Genomic DNA, 19,615 nt, shown 5'->3' with positions numbered 1-19,615 from the left:
GCGAAAGAAACATCAAGGAGCTAAAATATGAAGGAAGTGTGGAGGAGAGACACAGGGCCAGGTTTTGTACTCTGCTGGAGTGGCTGAAAGTATTTCTGCAGTACACAGAGGGGTCCATTCTGGTGTTTGCAGGTCTTTGTGGTTTGACCTGCTCACACGTGTGTAAAAGCAGCCCTGATCAAGCTGACTGTATATGGCTCCTACCTTTGTGGCAGGCAAGATCACGTCGGCACACAGTTTGTAGTAATTGGGAGTGGGGCTGTGGCCGAGCCTCATCCCCAGTGGGCTCCAGCTGTGAAAAGCAGGTGAGCAGCACTGAAAGCAATGAGCCATGGAGTGCCCAGGTGCACTGACCAACCACCAAAGGGAGCAGAGGGCGCACAGGGGCAATGCATGAACATGAGGGGTACAAACGGTTGGGCTGAAGAACAAGAAGGGCAGATGCTTGCAGCCTTCTGGAGTGATATGTTGTTATTCTGGGCGGACTGAAGCAGTCTGGAATTGTATGGTGTTACTCTGTATCTCATGGCCATCTCTACTGTGATGTATGCTGTGACAAGATTACATCTTTCTAGTGAGTACTTCAGGCTGATGTGTCTGCTTGATGTCAGCTGCAATACTGCTGAAGCTACTTTTTTTTTTTGTAGAGAAGGGCGATGGAAGGAAGGACTGGAGGCTGTACACCAAAACCAGCTCCAGTGAAGAAACGAGGGGCTCTGGGCCAGATCGAGGAGTAGTGAATTCTCCTCTTATGTAGCCCAAAACCTCAAGACAGAAATTTAGTTTGCCAAGAGTAGGATATCGACAATTTGTGACCCAAGTCACAAAGCCTCTAATAGCTTTTAGGTATGGACATTTGGTGTAATGAAGATCTGTGGTGAAGGCATGGGTGTAACAGCTGGAAATGAGTTTGCATTCGTGTGGCTCACTCCCTTCCTCTTTTTTTCGCTCTCAAGTTTCTAACTGCTTCTTATTTATAAATATTTAAACTGGCTATTTAATATTTGTAAATATTTAAACTGGCTGTAGAAAGTGAGTCCTAAATGCACACCACCAACTCTTCCTAAGGATCACAGGTTGTGACCGTATCTACAGCTGCCCGTGTAAATTCATTCTGGATTTCTGCCACTGCTTGACATGTATAAGCTGGGGATATCTCCCACTCTTCACAGGAGATTCATCCAAAACCAGCACTGAACTTTCAGCATAACCACAGCTTAGAGCAAGTACAAGAAACTGGGAGGAAGGGAGGGCAATTTGTGTCTTTCTTTCTGAGGCTGAATGGCCCTAGAGCAAGGAACTGAATCAGGGAATAATTATGGAAAGTTTTGGTCTATTTCCCTACACCAAATTTCATCTCTGTACCATTGGTTGTAGTCACTCCATTTTAAATTTTCTGGATTATTCAGTTTCATTTTTGATTGACTTTCTGGAGTATTGCCTTTCTGGAGTGTTTGTTCAGCTCTGTCCTCTAATTTCAAGATTTCATTCCTGTTCCTGAATGGCTGCTAATTCCAGCTCTCTCACCATCAGGAATATTGCTAAATATGAGAGAGGACTGAATTTCTTCTTAGTTCACTCTATCCTTACTTACAAAGTTTCACATGAAAAACACTTTGTTGGGGGGGGGGGGGTGGCGGGGAAAGGAGCAAGACTAAGTTACACTGAGCATCGAGTGAGGCTGAAGAGTCTGACAACTTTATCATGCCCTTCATCAAACATCCTCCAGTTCTGGAGCCTTCATTCCCATCCCTGCCCCCCACCCCACTCTGCTGCTGAATTAACACAGGAAGAATCTTCCCTTTAAAATAAAACCACTTCCCCAATCAGATGGGTTTTCTGAATCAAGAGCTTCCTTTTTTCCCTCTCTCTCCTCTGAGTATCTCAGACAAAAGCCTCTCACCGCTTATTTTAGTCTCCTCAAAGAAAGATTCCCAAAAAGCTGCTGGGATGGAAATGCATTTGTGCATTTGCGTTTAAAAGTAGGCAATGAGCCCCCGTTGGCTCATCGAAACATGCACACAGTTTCCTGCACTGCTACAGGCTTGTGACATATGACTGGGGGAGGACAAGGAGGGGAAGGAGGAGTCACAGGGAAGCCCGTCCCCCGCTGAAGCTGCTGCAGTCTTGCTTGCTGGCTCCAAGTTGTTTCAGTTCTGTGAAGCATCTGAACAAACTGAATACAAGGAGGAACGCCAGTTGTGTTGAAAATATAGCGGGCTCTTCAGGATGGACCTTTGTCCTGCTGGTAAGCCTCAACCATTGTGTGTCTCTTTTGGGGTGAGGGCTCTGCGCTCATTTTGATGGAGAAGAGCACACCATGAAATCCCAGCAGCCAGAGTGGATGCTGTGGCTGGAGGAATGACACGCTGGAAGATCCCTGGTGGTACAGTTAATTGCTTGTCAGCCTTCAGTATTAGGCATGGGTTTCTTTTTACTTGCTCTCCTTTCCCGTCGGGAGAAATTTCCCCACTGGTTTGAACGGCCTTTGTGCTGAGAGTGTTACTGCTCTGATTCCTTGGGCCAGCGGTGCTCGGCCGAGCTGGGAACTGACTCCTCGGTGTCAACGGTGTATATGACACCTGGGGTGGGCTTTGTAGGCTTTGGCTGCTCTCATTCAACTCTGGCAAGCTCCTCTGTGGTGTTTCCCTACAGATCCCAGGAGCTGGCTTGCCTTGGTGGAGCCAGTCATGCAGTTGGGTATCCCAGTGCAATGCCTGTGCAGGGCTTTTGGTGCTGGGGCCTCCCTTGCTTCTGGCCATGTTAGAGGTAGACAACTGCATTAGGGTTCTAGAAGCTCCAAGTGATCTACATACAGGTGGGCCTGCCTGGTCCTGAAATAATCTCAGTGGGCAGATGTGAGTGAGGGGAAATGAACCACATTTGAGGAACTGAGAGAGATCTCAGGTTTTATTTCCTGCTTTGGCAGGTGGTGGATAAAATGGTTGGGATTCAGCAAGGAAAGGCATGCCACCAGACTGAACATTTCCAGCTTCTGGCTGAGGAAGCTCTGAGTGTGTGTCTTTGCAAAGCCAGCAAAGAGGGAGAGCTGAGTGGGAACAGGCTGAACAAAGGAAGAAAAAGGATCACCTTGCAATATCTCTTCTTGTTCTGCCTCTGTCCCCTCAGGCTTTTGTGTATAGAATACGGAACACAGAGTGAAAGCAAAAAGAAGTGCCCAGTTTCAACAACTGTTGTGCACTTTTTAGCTCTGAGGTGTGTAGCCAAGGAAAGGGCATTCTCAAACCACATACGAGCCTTGCTTGCCAGGGAAATTGGTGGTACCTGTAGGAGCTGAGGTCTTGCCAGCATCTGACTGGTATTGAATGTTGGTGAAAATGGGTCTCTTCTGATCACCCAGCCCTCACTATCTGAAAGCAACTGTGGACAAAGGTTCTGCAGCACAAACTGAGCAGGAGGAGGGATAACTCATATTTTGCTATTTATTTTGGGGTGTGCCTTTGACAGAAACTGGGCATCTCCTAACTGAAGATCTGACACAGTCATTCACTCAAGTTATGTGTTACTGCATTAATTATGTCTTGAAAGTTACACATTCATGCAACTGTACTTTCAAGAAAGTATACACACTGAAATAGCACAATGAGATCCTCCTATTCAGGCACTGTGGGGGTTTGCTCAGTTCTGGGTAGAGGCAGAGCCTGGAGACATACGATGCCTGGAGAGATGTGCCGGCTCTGACTGATGTTTTTGCTCAATCCCATCCCTGTCATTCCACATCTGGGTGAGAAAGTGGGTTTGTTTGATGCTGAACTCCCTTGTGAGCCAAGGCTGCCACCAGAAGCAGTTTTCCATTGAGCTTTAGAGTACTGAATGCATTTGGAATTTCTCAGTTGTGGCATGATTGTCCTGAAGGTCAGAGGTGTGTGTACACCTTTCTCTGGGGCCACTCCTACCTGGAGACATGATGGTCCTGTTAGGTGCACATCTGTTTGCAAGTAAGGCTTGATGCCTTGGGGATGCTGCTCTCCCTGCAGTGAGTGTCCTCTTCCAGCTTCCTTCAGAACCCTCTCAGGACTGTCTGAGTGAGGCCACAGAGGAGGAGGTGTGCCAAGCCCTTGAGCTGGGTGTGTGACGCATGGGAGAGCAGACTGGTACTGTGGTGTCCTGTGCTGGGGTGTGTGGGGGACGGGCTGTAGTCAAAGGTCATGTAAAGCTATCCTGAAGGACGGGTGTAAGTTGTCACGCGAGATAAGGGGACCAGTAGACAACATAAATTCTTCTTCCCAGCTTTCCCCCCATAGCTGAAATGTGCAAATTAAACCTGTTGCGATTTATGTTGAATTTCTTCTCACACGAGCTGGCAGAGGACTGTGGAGTGCTACAGGAAGGAGATGCACATGGCTGGAGGGAATTGAGGAGTGGAAGGCTTTGTCATCTCTCTACTACTGCACTGGTACCTGTCTGTGGAGGTGGTGGTCTGTACTGGAGATTACACAGCAGCCATATCAGAAAAGAAAAGGCATTTAAGGTGAAATTTTTCTACCAGGGAGCTTCCTTCAGGCAGAAGCTGCCTATCGGGCTGCTCTGCTTTTGTGCTGCCATGGGTGGAGGTGCCCTTTAGCAGCGATACTCAAAGCCCTCCATTGCCTTGCAAATGAGCCTGATGAACCTTTGCTGTCATACCACGAGTGTGTAGCACACGGGTCTGCAGCAGTGGCACAGATACAATGGTTCTTCTTGACCTTCCCCTGCTGCTTCTGCAGTTCATCCTTCCATCTCTCCTGGGTGGTCACTTCCCACTTACCTCTGTGCTTCAAAAGCCATCTCCCTAGTCCTATAATTTTCCATGGGACTGAAAGCCTTACACCTGGGTGGTTCAGCACAGCCCTTTGCAATGGGAAATGAAACCAGCAAACACAGAACTCTCTGCTGGCCACACAAGTACCCAGATGTTAGGGCAACTGTGACCTGCCCTCTAGGTGGGGAGGCTGAAGGCATAAGCCACACAGCTGGAATTGAAGTCTGTGTCCTGAATGACAGCACTGAAAATACAGTCCTGGTCAGTTTGTAAAGAACTGGCAGGTTTTTCTATGTGGGTCTACCCTGAGAGTGGGAAAACAACCTCAGGAACAGGTGTAAGACCCACAAATGTGATGCTGATGCACTTTCCTTTCAACATTTGCTCTCTGAAAATAAATTCCAAACAACAACCTAATGTTCTCTCTGGAGTGGATACTAGCCATTTTTTGTGTGTTTGAACTGGAAAACTTCAGTGTTGGTTGAGCTGACAGCATCCTTCTGAAACATGTGGGTGTTTTTGTGGTGTGTTCTTCATAAGGGTGAAATTTCCCCCTGTGCAGAGAACCCTGACCAGAGCTATGCTTCACCTGTGTGCTGACCTAGTCCTAGAGGGAAGTAGAACTGAGGTAGTACTGAGGACTTTGACAAGGCATGGACTATTTTCTAAAGCAATCAAGGACTTAAGCTGTATAGGAAACTGGACAAAGACCATCTCTGCAGTTCCATTTAAATTGCCCTAAAAGTTTGATCCATCCATTTTTTTCTGAACTGTGTCACCCTTTCCTGCCTTTTTACCCCTTGATTCCTTCCCCTTCTCTATGACTCCTTCTTTTTCTCCCCTGCCCTTCCCACACACACAGCCCTTCCCACGCTTTTCTCATTCTGACAAACTCGGCAGGTGGGAGTTGGGGTTTTTAGATGTTCAGGAGGAAGGGGGCATGTGTTAATTACAGCCTTGTTGGGGGTCGTGTGGGTGAGATGGCATCCTCTGGAAGCCTCATGACTCTGAGGTGCTTTAGTAGACACAGAACAACTGAAGCAAAGCAACCAGCCACACCACAGAGTTTGCTGATGGGGCGGGGAAGGCAAGGTTCCTCAGGGTTGTCCTCCTGTGGTGCTTTTGTGGAAAGAAATACAGGGCAAAAGGTCTTCATTGTAATTTATCAAGGAGTCACCCCAGTGATTCCACAATTACAAGCCCTGACAGGAGCGAGAGAGATACAGCTGGAGAGATGGAGAGATGGAGAGGCCGGCCTGATCTCCTGCAGACACCACAACTGCAGGATACAGAAATTAAGCTGAAGGGCCTGGGCACTGCTCAGAGGCACAGGGCTAACATTCAAAGGGAAGTCAGCAATCCACCTAACAAGTACCAGAGCCACTGCATGTTTTTGGTTGGATTTCTTTGTGGTTTCTTTTAATTTGTTTGTTCTTTGTTTGCTAACCTTCCTGTCTGCTTTGGTTTTCCCCTCACCTACAGATTTGGCTGTTGCAAGCTTTTTGGATGCCTTTTTGCTTCCCTCCTGACTGGCTTCATCAATCAGACAGCTTCTTGTTGCTCCTCACAAGGGCTGCTTGCAGGGCTGGGAGGGCATGTGGGTCCTTCCCAGCCTGGCTTCATGCTGGCTCCTTGTCGTGCTGGCTTTTCCCACACAGACTCAGCAGCCTCTCCCCAGGGAATGTGGTGCTTGAAACCATCAGAATGAGTAGCAGGAAAGAGGCTGAGGCCTGAGAAAAGTAACAGGAACATACTAGCACAGGGAAACCCAACCAGCCAGGAGGATGGGGAGGAGATTAGGATTGGGGAAGGCGGGTCTTTCTGAGCTGTTGTGGACATGACGGGAAAGAAGCATACTAAGATCACTGCCCTTGTCGCTTTTCCTTCTGTCTGTCGTGGCTGCTTCCTTCCCTTTTTTTCTTCCACTCACATTTATAGCAGCTGTTTTGCATGTGAGATCCACACTAAGAGAATTTCCAATGCAACTGGTGCTACTTCCCCCTTTTCTGGGAAGACAGGAGGCCATGGGGATTTTGTTTTATAGAACAGTGGAGCAGGGCATCCAGTGACTTGACCTGGCTTCCTGGGGAAGCTTTATCATGCAGTGTTTAGGTGCAGCAAGGACCCTGTCTGCAAGTTCACCAGTGATCTCCAGTGCTCTCAGCCTTCTGCAAGCTCTGCTTTTTTACTGGGGCCTCATCTTCTGCTCTGTCTCCTGTCTGTGGCTGCAGCCTTCTCATTGTCCTTGCAGAAGAGGCTGTGGTTCACCTGGATTATATTTAGCAGCAGCACTGTCACCCCATTTTTTAAGGTCTTTTATGAATCATATTGTGGTTGCCTTGGTTTTGCTCCTATTTGTTTAAGTTCCTGTACATTACAAGGAAGCCTACTCATATTTCTGTTTTTTGTGCTGTTCATAGAACAGCAGCCACTCAAAGACATTCCTTTTTCAGCAAGGCTTTCATCCCCTAGATCCTGGCCTCCTACTTGAAAAACTTCGATTTTTCTCTCTTAAGCCCTTTCTGGCTCTAGCTACGGCAGATCAGCTCATGAAGCCAGTGGTTTTCTTGGGAGGTTTGGATGTAGATGAAGTGTTTACTACATGGATTTTCAGATGACTGACATAACAACCACCAGAAAGCATTTAGTAAGACCTCTTCACCGTGCTCGGGGTGAGCAGAATTGGCTGAATAGGCAGTGGGTGTCTGCAGGGTCAGCTGAGAGGGCTGTGCAGAGCCTCTGGCTACAAGGAGAGTGGTATGGTCTGTGCTGCACACTCTGGGCTGAGAACCATTTGCAAGGCAAACGTGAGGTGCAGTGGTTGCAACAGCAGAGAGCACAGATGCTGAAACACAGAAATCAGAGTTGCTGTGGCATGACCCTAGGAGAAGGTAAGTGCTGAGAGGTTGGGGCAGCTTGTTCCATTATATATTTGGCCCAGTAGAGTTTTCACAGGAATCTTTATTCTTTCAGAATCAACTGGCTTGAGTGAGGTTGAAAAGGCTGAAATAGAGACAATCAGGAAACACAAACAGGAGCTTTTGGATGATATAGAGGTAAGAACCATCCTGTACCTTGTAACTGCCTAGCCTTCTGAAATCTGTCTTCACCAAGGAGCATCTTCGCATAACAGTCCGGACCATGCAGAAGTGCTCTTGCAAAGAAGGCATTTTTTCAGTCATGATCCAGCTTCAGTTTTAAACTTCAGGCTGTTTGCCACCAGGGTACATCCAGCCTGTGATAGTCTCTGCTGCAGGAACCATCAGCTGCTCCAATGGGATATTTGAAAAGGGCTGGTCAGATTATGAGCAATGTTGAGCTGGGATTGTATATGAAATGTCTTCATTAAGTCGTACTGGCAGGCATCTGGCTCAGCATTTAGGATTCTTTTAATTACTGATTACCTGCTAATGGTATATCAGTCCTAGTTACCTACAGCATCCCCCTGTGTTTATCAAACTTTTGTTTGCTTTGTGGACTTCTAGCAAATACTCCATGAAGGATCCTGTCTCTTCAAAGAGGTCTCATGGCAGGACCTTCCACACAAGTTTCTGTGGCTGGAACTTGTTTTCCTTCTTTTCTTTTAGCAGACTCAACCATTTCTCCAGTAGCTCCTGAAATGTCTGAAAGTAACAGGTTGAAAATCAGTCACTAAGACTGCATCGCAGTCCTGCATGGTGATGTGCCCTTTCTCTTCCGTTCTGCCTCCACCATGAAATGTGGTTTCCCATTTGAGAGAGCTTATAGCACTGAATCATCGGACTTCGACTGATTTTTTTTCCCACAACATGAAGCTGTCCAGATGCCTATGGAATAGCTGCAATATTTCCTGGAATGCAGTAAAGGATTAAGCCAAACTACATGTTACTTCTTAGGTTTCCAGACCTCCTCTCTCTGCTGCAAACCAGAATGGTCTCTTGTCCCCCTCTGCAAAACAGATTATGAATGTATGCCTGGGATTTGCTTGTGTGTGTTTGTTTCTCTTCAGTTTTCAGAACAGGCAATGGGCACTGTAAGAGCAGGATACTTGAACAGGAATACTACATTTTTTTTGCCCACAAGACAGAGAAAGGTTGCTAGACTGCACAAACCCATGCTTTAAAATCCAAAGCCGTTGAGCAATGGAATACACAATGTCCAATGGAGCAGAGTGAGTTTGGGTGAAAAGAGTGCCATAGAACAAGAGACGTTTTCCCCAGGGGATTTTTTCCAGAACGTATCTATAAGTACCCTTAAGCACAAAGACTTGGGGGCATATCTGGGGGAAGCGGGGGGTGGGGAAGAGAAAAGAGGATGGGTCTTGGCTTGCCATTAACACTGCCAAAAGACAGCAGTGAATAAAATAACAAAATTGACAATAATTTGAAAGTCATGAGCAGAGATCACGGTTCTGTTACACCTAAAACTTAGTAAGGAACACTCACAGCTCTGGGGACCAATGAAGCAAAACAGAAGGTGGCCAGAGCAAAACTGAAACCCAGAAGCTCTTTTAAGTTATGGAATGTTGCAGAAATTCAGTTTCTCTATCTGATTATGTGCTCCATCCACATCCTCATTCCTTGATGAGAAAGGATCTGTAGTAAAATAACCCATCTTCCCTTGCCTGTTCTGTTTAGTATGGGGAAGAATTTGGTTGATTCCTAGAAGAGAGCTGTGATGCACTTTGGCTTTGGGGTGGAACATAACTGCAGGATGGAAACAAGGAGATATTGACACTTTCATTTCCATGGTAACACAGAATATCCAGCCAAGGTCTGTCATGAGCCTAAAGTAAAGTGAATTCCACAATTGATTTTTTAAAATCTGGCAGTAATTACTTTACCTTTACTCCTCCTCTCTTTTTTCTCCACTGAACAGAGTTGCCTGCTCGATGGTATTTAAATGACAGGTACATTAAAAATTCTGTGTTTCACAGTACAGCCACTTCGGGTTTATATTGATCTCACAGTTTCCAGTTCCACTTTTCCTTTCCTGTATGTGTAGCCGGGCTGTGCAAAATAAAAGCTCAAAAGGAATGGGCACAATGGAATGATTCTTGCATCTGACATTGTTTGAGGAGCTGGAATTGACAGTGAGGTGAATTCTCTGACACTAGCCACACTGATTAAGTTTTATTTTTCCAGTCTTGATTGACAATAGGCATGAGAACATCCTTCTCTCTGTCTTTCCAGTTGTTTTCATCTGGAATCCAGCAGGGTCATTCCAAAGCAGTGCCCATTTCATAGGCATCCTTGGCTGGTCATGACCACCTGACCTGTCCTCTTCCTGTGAGTGAGGGAAGAAGTTAGGCATACTCTTACACTTCCTTAGGCTGTGTCTGGTTTTCCCTCCATTGCCTTCATCTTCCCGATATTTCTTTTGCAGAAGCTGAAGGAGGAGATTGCTGAGGTGTTTGCAGAGATTGAGTGTTTCCAACGTGCAGAGGAGAAGCAAGTGGCCGAGAGTAATCCTGGAGAGCAGATCAGGCAAGTGGAATGAGTATTCCTTTGCTTACAAAGTCTCTCTTTTTAAGTTGAGAAAGAAAAAACACTGATGGGATTCAGTTAACAACAAGGTCAGGTAAATGAGGCCAAGAGGGAAATGGGCAGGGAAATGAGTCCCTTCTATCCTCTTAGATTTCTCATTATTCCAGGATAGTCAGACGCCTGTCCATGTGATATCTCACCTTGTGAGTGAAATGACATGGTCCTTTATTCTGACTTTTCCTTCTTTTTGTGTTTACAGCAAGCTGTCACAGAGGGATAAAATTCTGTCCCTGGGTCAGAAGAAGTTCAACATGGATCCTGAAAAGGTAGGATTTGTTCATTTCACCTATGAGGGTAAAACTGGGAGGAAGAGCCTCTGCTGGCTGCTGTTCCAGTTTGCTGCCACTGATGTCAAAAGAACTGTGGCAGGGGACTGTGGGGATGGGTTCCTGCCTCACTGAGGCCCCTCTTGGGAGCAGCCTCCACCCTGCCCCTGACTGAGGTCTTCTGATATGATCAGGCTGGGTTGCCTCCCCCCACCACAGGCTTAGAGGCAACACCATACAATTCAACCCAAACCTACAAGAAATAAAGGGAGGATGCTTTAACACTGCCAGCATGTCATGAGAGCTGGATTTCCTTCAGCACAGCCCTTCTTGACTGTGAGAGGCTAGGAGCTTGCTAAAATGTGATAAAGGAGGATAAACTAAGAAGATGAGAAGTTTTGAGAGTGTGTCAGGTTCCTTGGTTCTTTCAGAACAGAAGAGGACAGAATGCCTCTGTCATTTTGGAAACAGTTTTGGTTGAATTGTGGAGTAAATATAGCTTTTCCACTTTCTGCTCTGACCAGTGGTATCAAGACTCCATAGCCTTCAGCCTTCTGCAGAAAGCTCTAAAACCATCATGATTAAATAGAGAATATATGAGAAAGACAGTTCCTCTTCCTTCCTTCTCATCAGTGGAGCATTTTTTGAGTTCTTCAAGGAAAACCACAAGCTGTGATCAACCAATAGCCGATCATCAGCTCACCACCACAGCTAACATCTTTGGTGGCTGCTGCTCTGTGTGACAGCTTTTCAAGCTCCTTGGTGCCCTGCTGAGAGTGTCAAGGTGCCTTCCCCAGTGTCCACACCCCAGGTGGGGTGCTTGCTAGTCCCCTGGACATCCCTCTGCCAGTGGGAATTGTCTCAGAGCAGCAATGTCAGTACTTGGAGCCTGTGTGAGAGTCGGTTTTATTTTGCCTCTCTGTCTGACCTTGGTTTGAAGCCCCTGAAGCATCTCTCTCTGCCATGCTGTGCAAGAACACCTGAACTAATTCTAACCCCAAACCAGTTTAACCTTATGAGTTCAATGCCAATCAGACTGATCAAAATGTTATATACTCTGTGCCTATATAATGCAGATCTCTTATTATTGCCTCCCTCTTGCTACATGCCATGGAGTGGGAGGTGCTGCAATGCAAGGAAATTTCTTTGCCCCTCCTTTCTAAGGTTACACTCCATCCATGCAATGCTGATATTTATAAATGAGTTCCTATCTCCAAGATCCTGTGGAAAGTTCCTGAGGCTAGAGGAGGTAAGCATCAGGAATCCAGCTGATAAAAAGCTTTGGGGAGAAACATTTTCTTCTGGAAAATGGGGCCCCATCATCACTGCAATACTTTTCAAAATTAAATTGATCTTACTGAAAATCCATCTGGGGAAAAAGAAAGGAAAATAGAGCGGAAAAAATCTCTCAAAAATTTCAATTTCTTTGTTTAAAACTGCTTTTTCTTTGGGGCATTTTAAAAATAGTTTCATATATTTTGCAAGAGAAAGTGAAATGATTCTGTTGAAGTAGAACATTTTGATGGATCTAAAACAATTTTCATTCCTTTATTGTATATTGCAAGGAGAATTGCAGTGTGGTCTAGAGAACTGCAGCATTGTTAGACATTGTCAAGAATCTTTTGAAAAAAGCCTCAGCTTTTCTCTGGCTTTAAAAGTCATGAAATTCTCTCTAAAATAGGATATTGACTCTTTGTACAACCCAACTCACAACCTCTATATTCCTTAAAAAGCATATTCCATCCTTACTGTCTAGGAGGGATGGAGCAGAAAAGATTGCAGACTTCTCTGTTCGGTGGGATTGAAGAAAAATCTAGGAAAAAATTGTTTCAAGTTGTCTCAAGCCCATATTTTTGTCTGAGTACATTTTTTTTTATTATGCCTTCTTTTAAACAAACGATTTTTCTTTTAAGTTAAGTTAATTTAGGAAAAAAAAGACATTTAGGAACAGAACAGTAAGGTATTTTGATTGAAAATATTAAAATTTATTATTTTGACTTTTCCTTTTTGGACTTTAAATCTACATTGCCCTATTTTGTTTGAGTTTCCATCCCAGTGAAACATTTAGCCTAATGTAGGGATGAAATGGCACTGACAACCCATGGTGGATGAAGAGGGATTGAATAAAGATGACACCACATGGCTGTGGTCTCCCGTGGAGGGGCTGGGGTGTAAGAGAGGAGCAAGTACATTAAAGCTAAGGAAGGCTGATATCAGAGTGTTGGGATCCTATTTTCTCAATAGACCATAGAGCTGCTTTACTTCCCCATCTTGTTTCTCCTTCCCAGGGGATCCAGTACCTGATTGAGCACCAGATATTGTCTTCAGACCTTCAGGAGATCGCCAGATTCCTCCACAAGGGTGAAGGCCTGAACAAGACAGCCATTGGGGATTACCTGGGTGGGAGGTGAGCAACCCAGGATGAGGAGACCTCTTGGAGGTCCTGTCCTGCCTGGCCCCTCTGAACTACCATTTTGGATGACCTGTGGCAGACCTCATCCAGGTGCCAAGACGGAGCATATCTCCAACCACAGTGGGCTGGGTGGGCAGGACACCCCTGGGAGGGTCTTTGGAGTGTGACTAAGGCTGGCTGTATGGGCTACCTTTTCTCCTGCCTGTAATGGGATCAGTCATCCCGGAATGGAGTGTGCACCTCGGCTTCTTCTTGGTCAGAGTGGAAGTCAGACTGGGATGGAGCCAGGTGCATGTTGTCACACCAAGGGACATCCAGGCAGAGCAGGGTCAAAGCTCTCTTCTGACCCTTTCCCTCCATCCTCTCCCAGGGAGCCCACAAACATTCAGATCCTCCAGGCCTTTGTGGCATGTCACCAATTTGCCAACCTCAACCTGGTGCAGGCACTGAGGTGAGTGAGCGTGCGGGTGCAGGGGACAGTGCTGGAACCTGCTCAGCCACTGGGTCTCACCACACAGGAAGGTCAGGAAGCCCTCTTGGGCTGAAATGGGAGCTTCCCAAGGCTCTGCTTTGCGTGTTGGCTTCAGGGCTGTTACTCTCTGAGGTGTGAACAGTTTCTCAGGGGGGTGGGAAACACTTTCATGGCCCCTTGATTGGGTTGCCCATGTGCAGAAAAGTGGATCACTGGTTTCAGTGTCTGGGGGATGTAAAAGGTTATTTTTGGCAGCAGGAAACGTCTGTCCTCAGTGCCCGTTACATCAATAACAAAGTGACTCTGTTTTAGGGCACCTTGTTTTATTACAGGCTGCCTCCTGGCAGGACTCTTTCTCCTGAGGTCTCTGCTGCCTTGCAGGGCTCTCATTAGGGGAGCAGAGCCGTGATTTCTGGGAGGCTCAGTTCTCCTTCCTGCATTTAGGGCATTTGAGGCTGATGTATCCAGGCAATTTCTAGAGAGGAGCAGAGCTCCTGCTCCATGCCCTGTGTTGTCTCCCCAGTGTGATGGGATGATTTCTCTTATCTTCATGGTGTTGCATGGGTTGAGAGGAGACATCCATGTCGCTTGGACCCCATCTGACTGATGCTCTGACACTCTGCTCCTGACAGACAGTTCCTCTGGAGCTTCCGACTGCCTGGGGAGGCACAGAAGATTGACCGGATGATGGAGGCCTTTGCCAACTGGTACTGCAAGTGTAACCCAGGAGTGTTCCAGTCCACAGGTAGTTAAGGGAAGAAGGCCTGTAAAGCTGAACTAGGCTGTTTGCTAGGGAGAGGAGCCTTCCTTTTCCATTCACAAAGCACAGGCAGCATCACTAGGAAGTGTATTTTCCCTTAAGCTAAAGGAGGCAGCCCAGTTTCCTGTGAAGATTTTCAATGAACTGGGCATTTTCAGTCCTCCTTTTGCTACTGTGCTCCAGGCCCTCCTGATGGGCACCATACTGAGAAGGGCTCCCAGCCTCACGTGAGGTATTACTTCATCACAGCAGGGATAGCATTGACAGATGTAGGTCTGCAGAAACTTTCCTGCTGGCAGAGCCGTTGTTAGACTGCATCTGCCCAACTTGCCCCATTATCCTGAGGGCATGGAATCACCTCCATCATAGCAAATCAACTGTGTCCCTCTTTCTCCTAGCAGAGGGAACATCTCCCTTTCTTCTCCTGCAAATGAGAGGATGACTCTCTTCTTCAGTGACTAGAAACCAAGCCACCTGTGGTGTGGATTGATCTGCCCTCTAAGACAAGTGCCACCCATGCTGATTTTGTTTCTCATTACTAGATACCTGTTATGTACTCTCCTTCTCTATCATCATGCTTAACACCAGCCTGCACAACCCCAATGTGAAAGACAAACCCCACTTTGAAAGGTTTGTATCCATCAACAGAGGCATTGACAATGGAGGGGACCTGCCAGAAGAGCTTCTAAAGGTAAGAAGAATTCCCATTCTCTCATCCCTTGTGTCCACTGAGAAGCAAAGGTGCAGAGACAGGGAATGCATCCATTAGTAAAGCTACAGCTGGCATTTTCCTGAAGGCTTAGCAGGCATGGGACCTGCCCTGTGAGGTAAGGTAGAGATGGGCAGCCTGCTTAGATGTGTCTGCCTTCACCCAAGCAGCCTGGGCAAAAAAACTTCTGCCTTGTGTGAAAGGGGCTGCCTACATCCCACACCTGGGATTTGCTGAGCAGCATCCCCTCAGCATAGAGGCTTTAGATCTTTCTCCAGAGTATTATTTCTTTCAGGCAATTTGAGGAAAGGTGCAGGAGCCTGTGGTCTCTTTTTTTCCCCTTGGCTTGAGATTTGTGTAGTAAATGATGGCAGATAGAGTGACGTGAACAACATTTCAGTATCCTTTGAAAGCAGTAACCTGCCTCTCTCTCACTGCTGATATGAATGTCACCCTTTGTGCCCCTCAGTGCCAAAGCTTTGTCTCTGTGAAATGTGCCTCCATGTGGCCATGTAGGTCTACATGCTGGTCTCCCAGCAGCATTTGGCACCACCAGCCCAGGTTCTAAATTTGGGCTGCATCTCTGCCGTTCTGAGTCCCATCCTAGTGCCTTAATACTACACACAGCAGCACTAGTGACATGCTGGATTTGGTCACTGCAACCTGTCTTGCTATGGGAGCACCGTTTTATGGCTGTGGTATTCCAAACGGAGACTCTTTTTATGGCACAAGATGCAGAAAAGAGCTGGTGACCCCCCTGAAGACCCTGTGAGGTGCAGACTGGGGACTGTTTTACCCCCAGTGCACATCATGTGCTCTCCTGCCCTTCACCCAGCTTGCCTTGTAAAAACAGAATGATGGACCAGATGGACCTAGGATAGTTGTGTACAAGCTTTGTCAGAAATCAACCTTTTCTCTCTCTCTGTCCTTCCCCACCACTGCACTGGGGCAGAACCTGTTTGAGAGCATAAAGAACGAGCCGTTCTCCATACCAGAGGATGATGGCAACGACCTCACCCACACTTTCTTCAACCCTAACCGTGAAGGCTGGCTGCTGAAGCTGGGTAAGGGGAGAGACTCCCCTAGCTCCTCTGACCTCCCCGTTTGCCTGCCTCCCACCACAAATCTGCCCCGGGAACCTACCATCCATCTCTGCTGTCCTTCGCTCCCGTCTGCTGCAGTGGGCTGCGGCTGACACCTGCTGTTGAAACCAGCTTCCTGCTCCCTCGTCCCAGCTCCTGCAGGCTTTGCTCAAAAAAGCACTCAAAAACATATCCCTCCTCATTCCCAGAGCAAAATTGGCTCTGTGTGTCTATCACATATCACACGGCATCACGTCAGTGGTACCATGGTGTCTCCTTGGGGTTCACCTACAGGGAGAGCTGGGAGGATGTGACTGTGTGCATGTCTGGAGCTTGGGGGAAGGACAGAAAAATGTCTGACTAATGGCTTCTGAACCTCACTGCCTTTAGGAGGACGTGTGAAAACCTGGAAACGCCGTTGGTTCATTCTGACCGATAACTGCCTGTATTACTTTGAATATACCACGGTAAGGGCTTAACTCATGGCTGGGAAACTGTCCTGGGTGGTTATGAGCCTCTGAGGGGCCGGATAGGAGGCAAGTCTCCCCCTTTTACCCTGCGCTCCCAGACTCATCTCACACCTCCACTCTCTCCTGTGCCGTTTCCTCACCTCCCAAGTGGAGGAGGAGAGAGGCTGGACACTGCAGCTGTGGTCTCCTCTTGACTAAACTCTCTGTTGTGTCAATGGAAGGGGTCTCCTGAGGCATTACTCTGCCCTTGTCACCTCCACAAAGGCCCACACAGGGGAAATCAGAGAGGTTCTAAACAGTGGTATAGATTTAGGGAGCATGTTGGATGTTAATTCATGTTTCCTTGCCTTCAGGACAAAGAGCCTCTGGGCATTATCCCCTTGGAGAATCTATCAGTCCGGAAGGTGGATGATCCCAAAAAGCCAGTAAGTGTCCATTGGCTGGCACTCTGCCAACACTGGCTATCAGATGGTTGGAGGGAAAAGAAAATACACACCAATACTCCTACCCTACACAAATTGCTCATGTTCTACTTGCTTCTCAGAGGGAAGGTGCCGTGGCAAACTGCCTTGTGCCCCATCTAGACACAGCTGTGTTTTTAATTTATGATTTTGGTGTGAGTAGAGAGCTGTCCTTTGGCTGACTGTGTTGTATGTTTTCATGTGTGTACATGTGTGTAGGGGGGCAGAGATGAATGCACACAGCTGACTTCCTACTTATTTTGCACCAGGAGATGTGGGTTTTTATTTCTTTCCCTGGGACTCTCCATAATGAGTTACAGTACATGCAGACCAAACAGAACTGTTGGTGTTAGGGAACTTGCCCAGGAAGTGACTCATTTCTTCTGTGTGTCTTTTGTGGATACCCACTTCTCAATGTGTCATGGCTCTGGGAAAAGTGCCTTCTCTCTGTGTAGTGGCAGGCAGAAAAGAGGATGTTGCATCCACTTAAGAGGGGGAGGGATTTTCATGAGTGGAGTGACAGATCCTAGAAGGTGTGTTTTGATAAGTGTTGATACTCCATCTCTCCATAAAGCCTGGTTTAGTGTTCAGTTGTTCACAGGAGGGGTGTATTTACCTAAGAAGGAAGGTTATCTAACTCACAGGGAAACTTTTGGGGTGGGGGAAGATAGGGTCTGTTGCATTGTGGAGACTTCTGCCCATTGAAAGTTCTCTGAGCTTGTTACCCATGGTTGAAGGCAGCAATCTTCTTCGTCCCTCATCTAATCCTATTGCTCCATTTTGTTTCCTTCTGGACAGAACTGCTTTGAACTCTTCAATCCTAACTGCAAAGGGCAGAAGATCAAAGCCTGCAAAACAGATGGGGATGGGAAGGTGGTTGAAGGCAAGCATCAGTCCTACAAGATCTCAGCAGCCACTCCAGCAGAGCGTGATGAGTGGATTGAGGCAATACGGTGAGGAGAACTTGAGGCTTGAGTTGTCTTTTTTCAGCTCTAGGGACAAGTGGTCACAAAGTTTATTTGGCTATCTTTTATCAGAGCTTGAAAAGCAGGGTGGAAGGAAATGTTTGCAGTATACCAACTATGGTACCTGTTGACTTTAAAGAGTTTTGAGGTCCCTTCTGGAGAATCTTTAGCCACAACTAAATTCTCTAAGTCTGCAGATCTCCAGTCCTACATTTTAATAAGTGGTGTCTCTGTTTAAGTTCAGTTAGGTTGTCTGTGCTGCTCTTCATCATTAAATCTCTTACTTTTGCTCCCATTTCCTCTAATTTCCAGGACCAGCATCACACAGGATCCTTTCTATGATCTGGTCTCTGCCCGTAAGAAAAAGATTGCCAGCAAAAAGTGAACCATGACCTGGTGACCGGCATCGCAAAGGTGTAGGTTATTGGACAGCTTCCCTCTCACACTGGGCTCTCCCAGTGAAGAATCTTGGGAGCTTTGGTTCCATCTGCCTCCCACTTGGCAGACAGATGACTGACAGGACAGCTTGCCCTCTTTGCTTCTTCCCCTTCCAAACTGAAGGCAGAGGTGCAGGGTGTGATCCACTGAGGGCTGTCAGAACTGTGGGCAGGGGGTTGCCCATGTCTGAACATAAAGGCTCAAAAGCAATTGGCCTTTGGGTTCTCCCATGTAGCCCCAGATATGTGGGACAGGGTCTGAGAGGAGACAGGATTGTCTGCACCGTGTCTCCGGCCCCTCCTGTTGTCACACTGGGCCAGGGTATTTTTCTGTTAGGGACCATGTAGATTCTCTTGGAGCTGAGCATGGTCCAGTCAGTTTCAGAGCAGAAAGGCCCCAGTGGTTTCTCTTCCATAAACAGTTGTGTAGTGGTTGTGGGGTGGAGGTCACCAATATTTAGAAACACACTGTGAAACCAGAGGTTAAGGTAAGATAAGAAGCCCTCAGTTCAGAAGAAATCCCTCTCTCCCCCTTCCTAAGGCCTGTGGTGAGGGCTGTAATTGTGGGAAGTCCCTGCTCTGTAACTGTGTCATAAATGTTAAAAAGTTAAAAATAATTGAATCCCTATTCTACATAATGGCTAACTGAGCATAGGGACCAGGAAAGCCGCTCTGGCTGTTTTGTCTCTTTTTTTTGTGACTCAGGGACAACGACAGATTTGCTTAGGGAAAAAACCCAAACTCTACCTCTCCTCCTGGCTGATGGCTCCCTAACAACGGTTGGTTCCTCGAGCAGCTCAGAGGCCTGGGTTTTGTATCTGACAGTTTTACAGTCAGAGATGGCATGAAAAAATGGAGGTACATACACCTCCCCACCAGCACACACACAGAGGCATTCATTCCCATCTTCATGCAATGGTATCATCTGAAGTCTGAGGGTTTTTGTCTCTTGTATAAAGAGAGAAATAAAAGTGCTCAAAACAAGCCAAAAAAGTCTGGGTAGTGTGATCATTTTCGTGATGAAGTCAGAGGATGTGAGATAAGAGTATCATGTTCCTGTGTCCAGCAGAGCAGCCTGAGCACTGCTGCAGTCTCTTGGCTTTTTCCTTCCTGCAGAGGGCTGTATCTACCAGGCAATCTGCAGCAAGGCCAGCACAGCCCATTTATTCATTCCGGTTATTTTCACCCAAGCCAAAGGAATGTAGAATTAATTTCAGGAGGCAGGGAGCATATCTTGGTGTTGAAGCACGCGCTCACCCTGGAGAAGGAGCATGAAGGTTTTCTTCTGCTCAT

At 46.9% G+C, this 19,615-nt stretch overlaps 1 protein-coding gene across 2 annotated transcripts; it reads left to right on the top strand.

Moving 5' to 3' along the window:
• The first annotated feature begins 1,982 nt into the window (after positions 1–1,982).
• Positions 1,983–19,315, top strand: CYTH4 (cytohesin 4). 2 transcript variants are annotated; one of them, XM_038155095.1, is made up of 13 exons: positions 1,983–2,248; positions 7,736–7,818; positions 10,127–10,227; positions 10,487–10,553; positions 12,842–12,960; positions 13,337–13,417; positions 14,071–14,183; positions 14,741–14,889; positions 15,860–15,971; positions 16,380–16,456; positions 16,813–16,884; positions 17,719–17,873; positions 18,198–19,315. In XM_038155095.1, exons 1-13 carry the CDS (start codon positions 2,230–2,232, stop codon positions 18,268–18,270), a joined length of 1,221 nt encoding a protein of 406 aa, XP_038011023.1. In that variant the 5' UTR covers positions 1,983–2,229; the 3' UTR covers positions 18,271–19,315. The 2 variants fall into 2 exon arrangements, with proteins under 2 accessions (XP_038011023.1, XP_038011022.1); XM_038155094.1 differs by lacking the exon at positions 1,983–2,248 and adding an exon at positions 4,504–7,653.
• Positions 19,316–19,615: the final 300 nt, after the last annotated feature.

This window comes from Motacilla alba, chromosome 1A (genome assembly GCF_015832195.1).
Source record: "Motacilla alba alba isolate MOTALB_02 chromosome 1A, Motacilla_alba_V1.0_pri, whole genome shotgun sequence".
Lineage (NCBI taxonomy): Eukaryota > Metazoa > Chordata > Aves > Passeriformes > Motacillidae > Motacilla > Motacilla alba.
The sequence above is the reverse complement of the archived record's forward strand: the minus strand, read 5'-3'. Positions and strand labels throughout refer to the sequence as shown.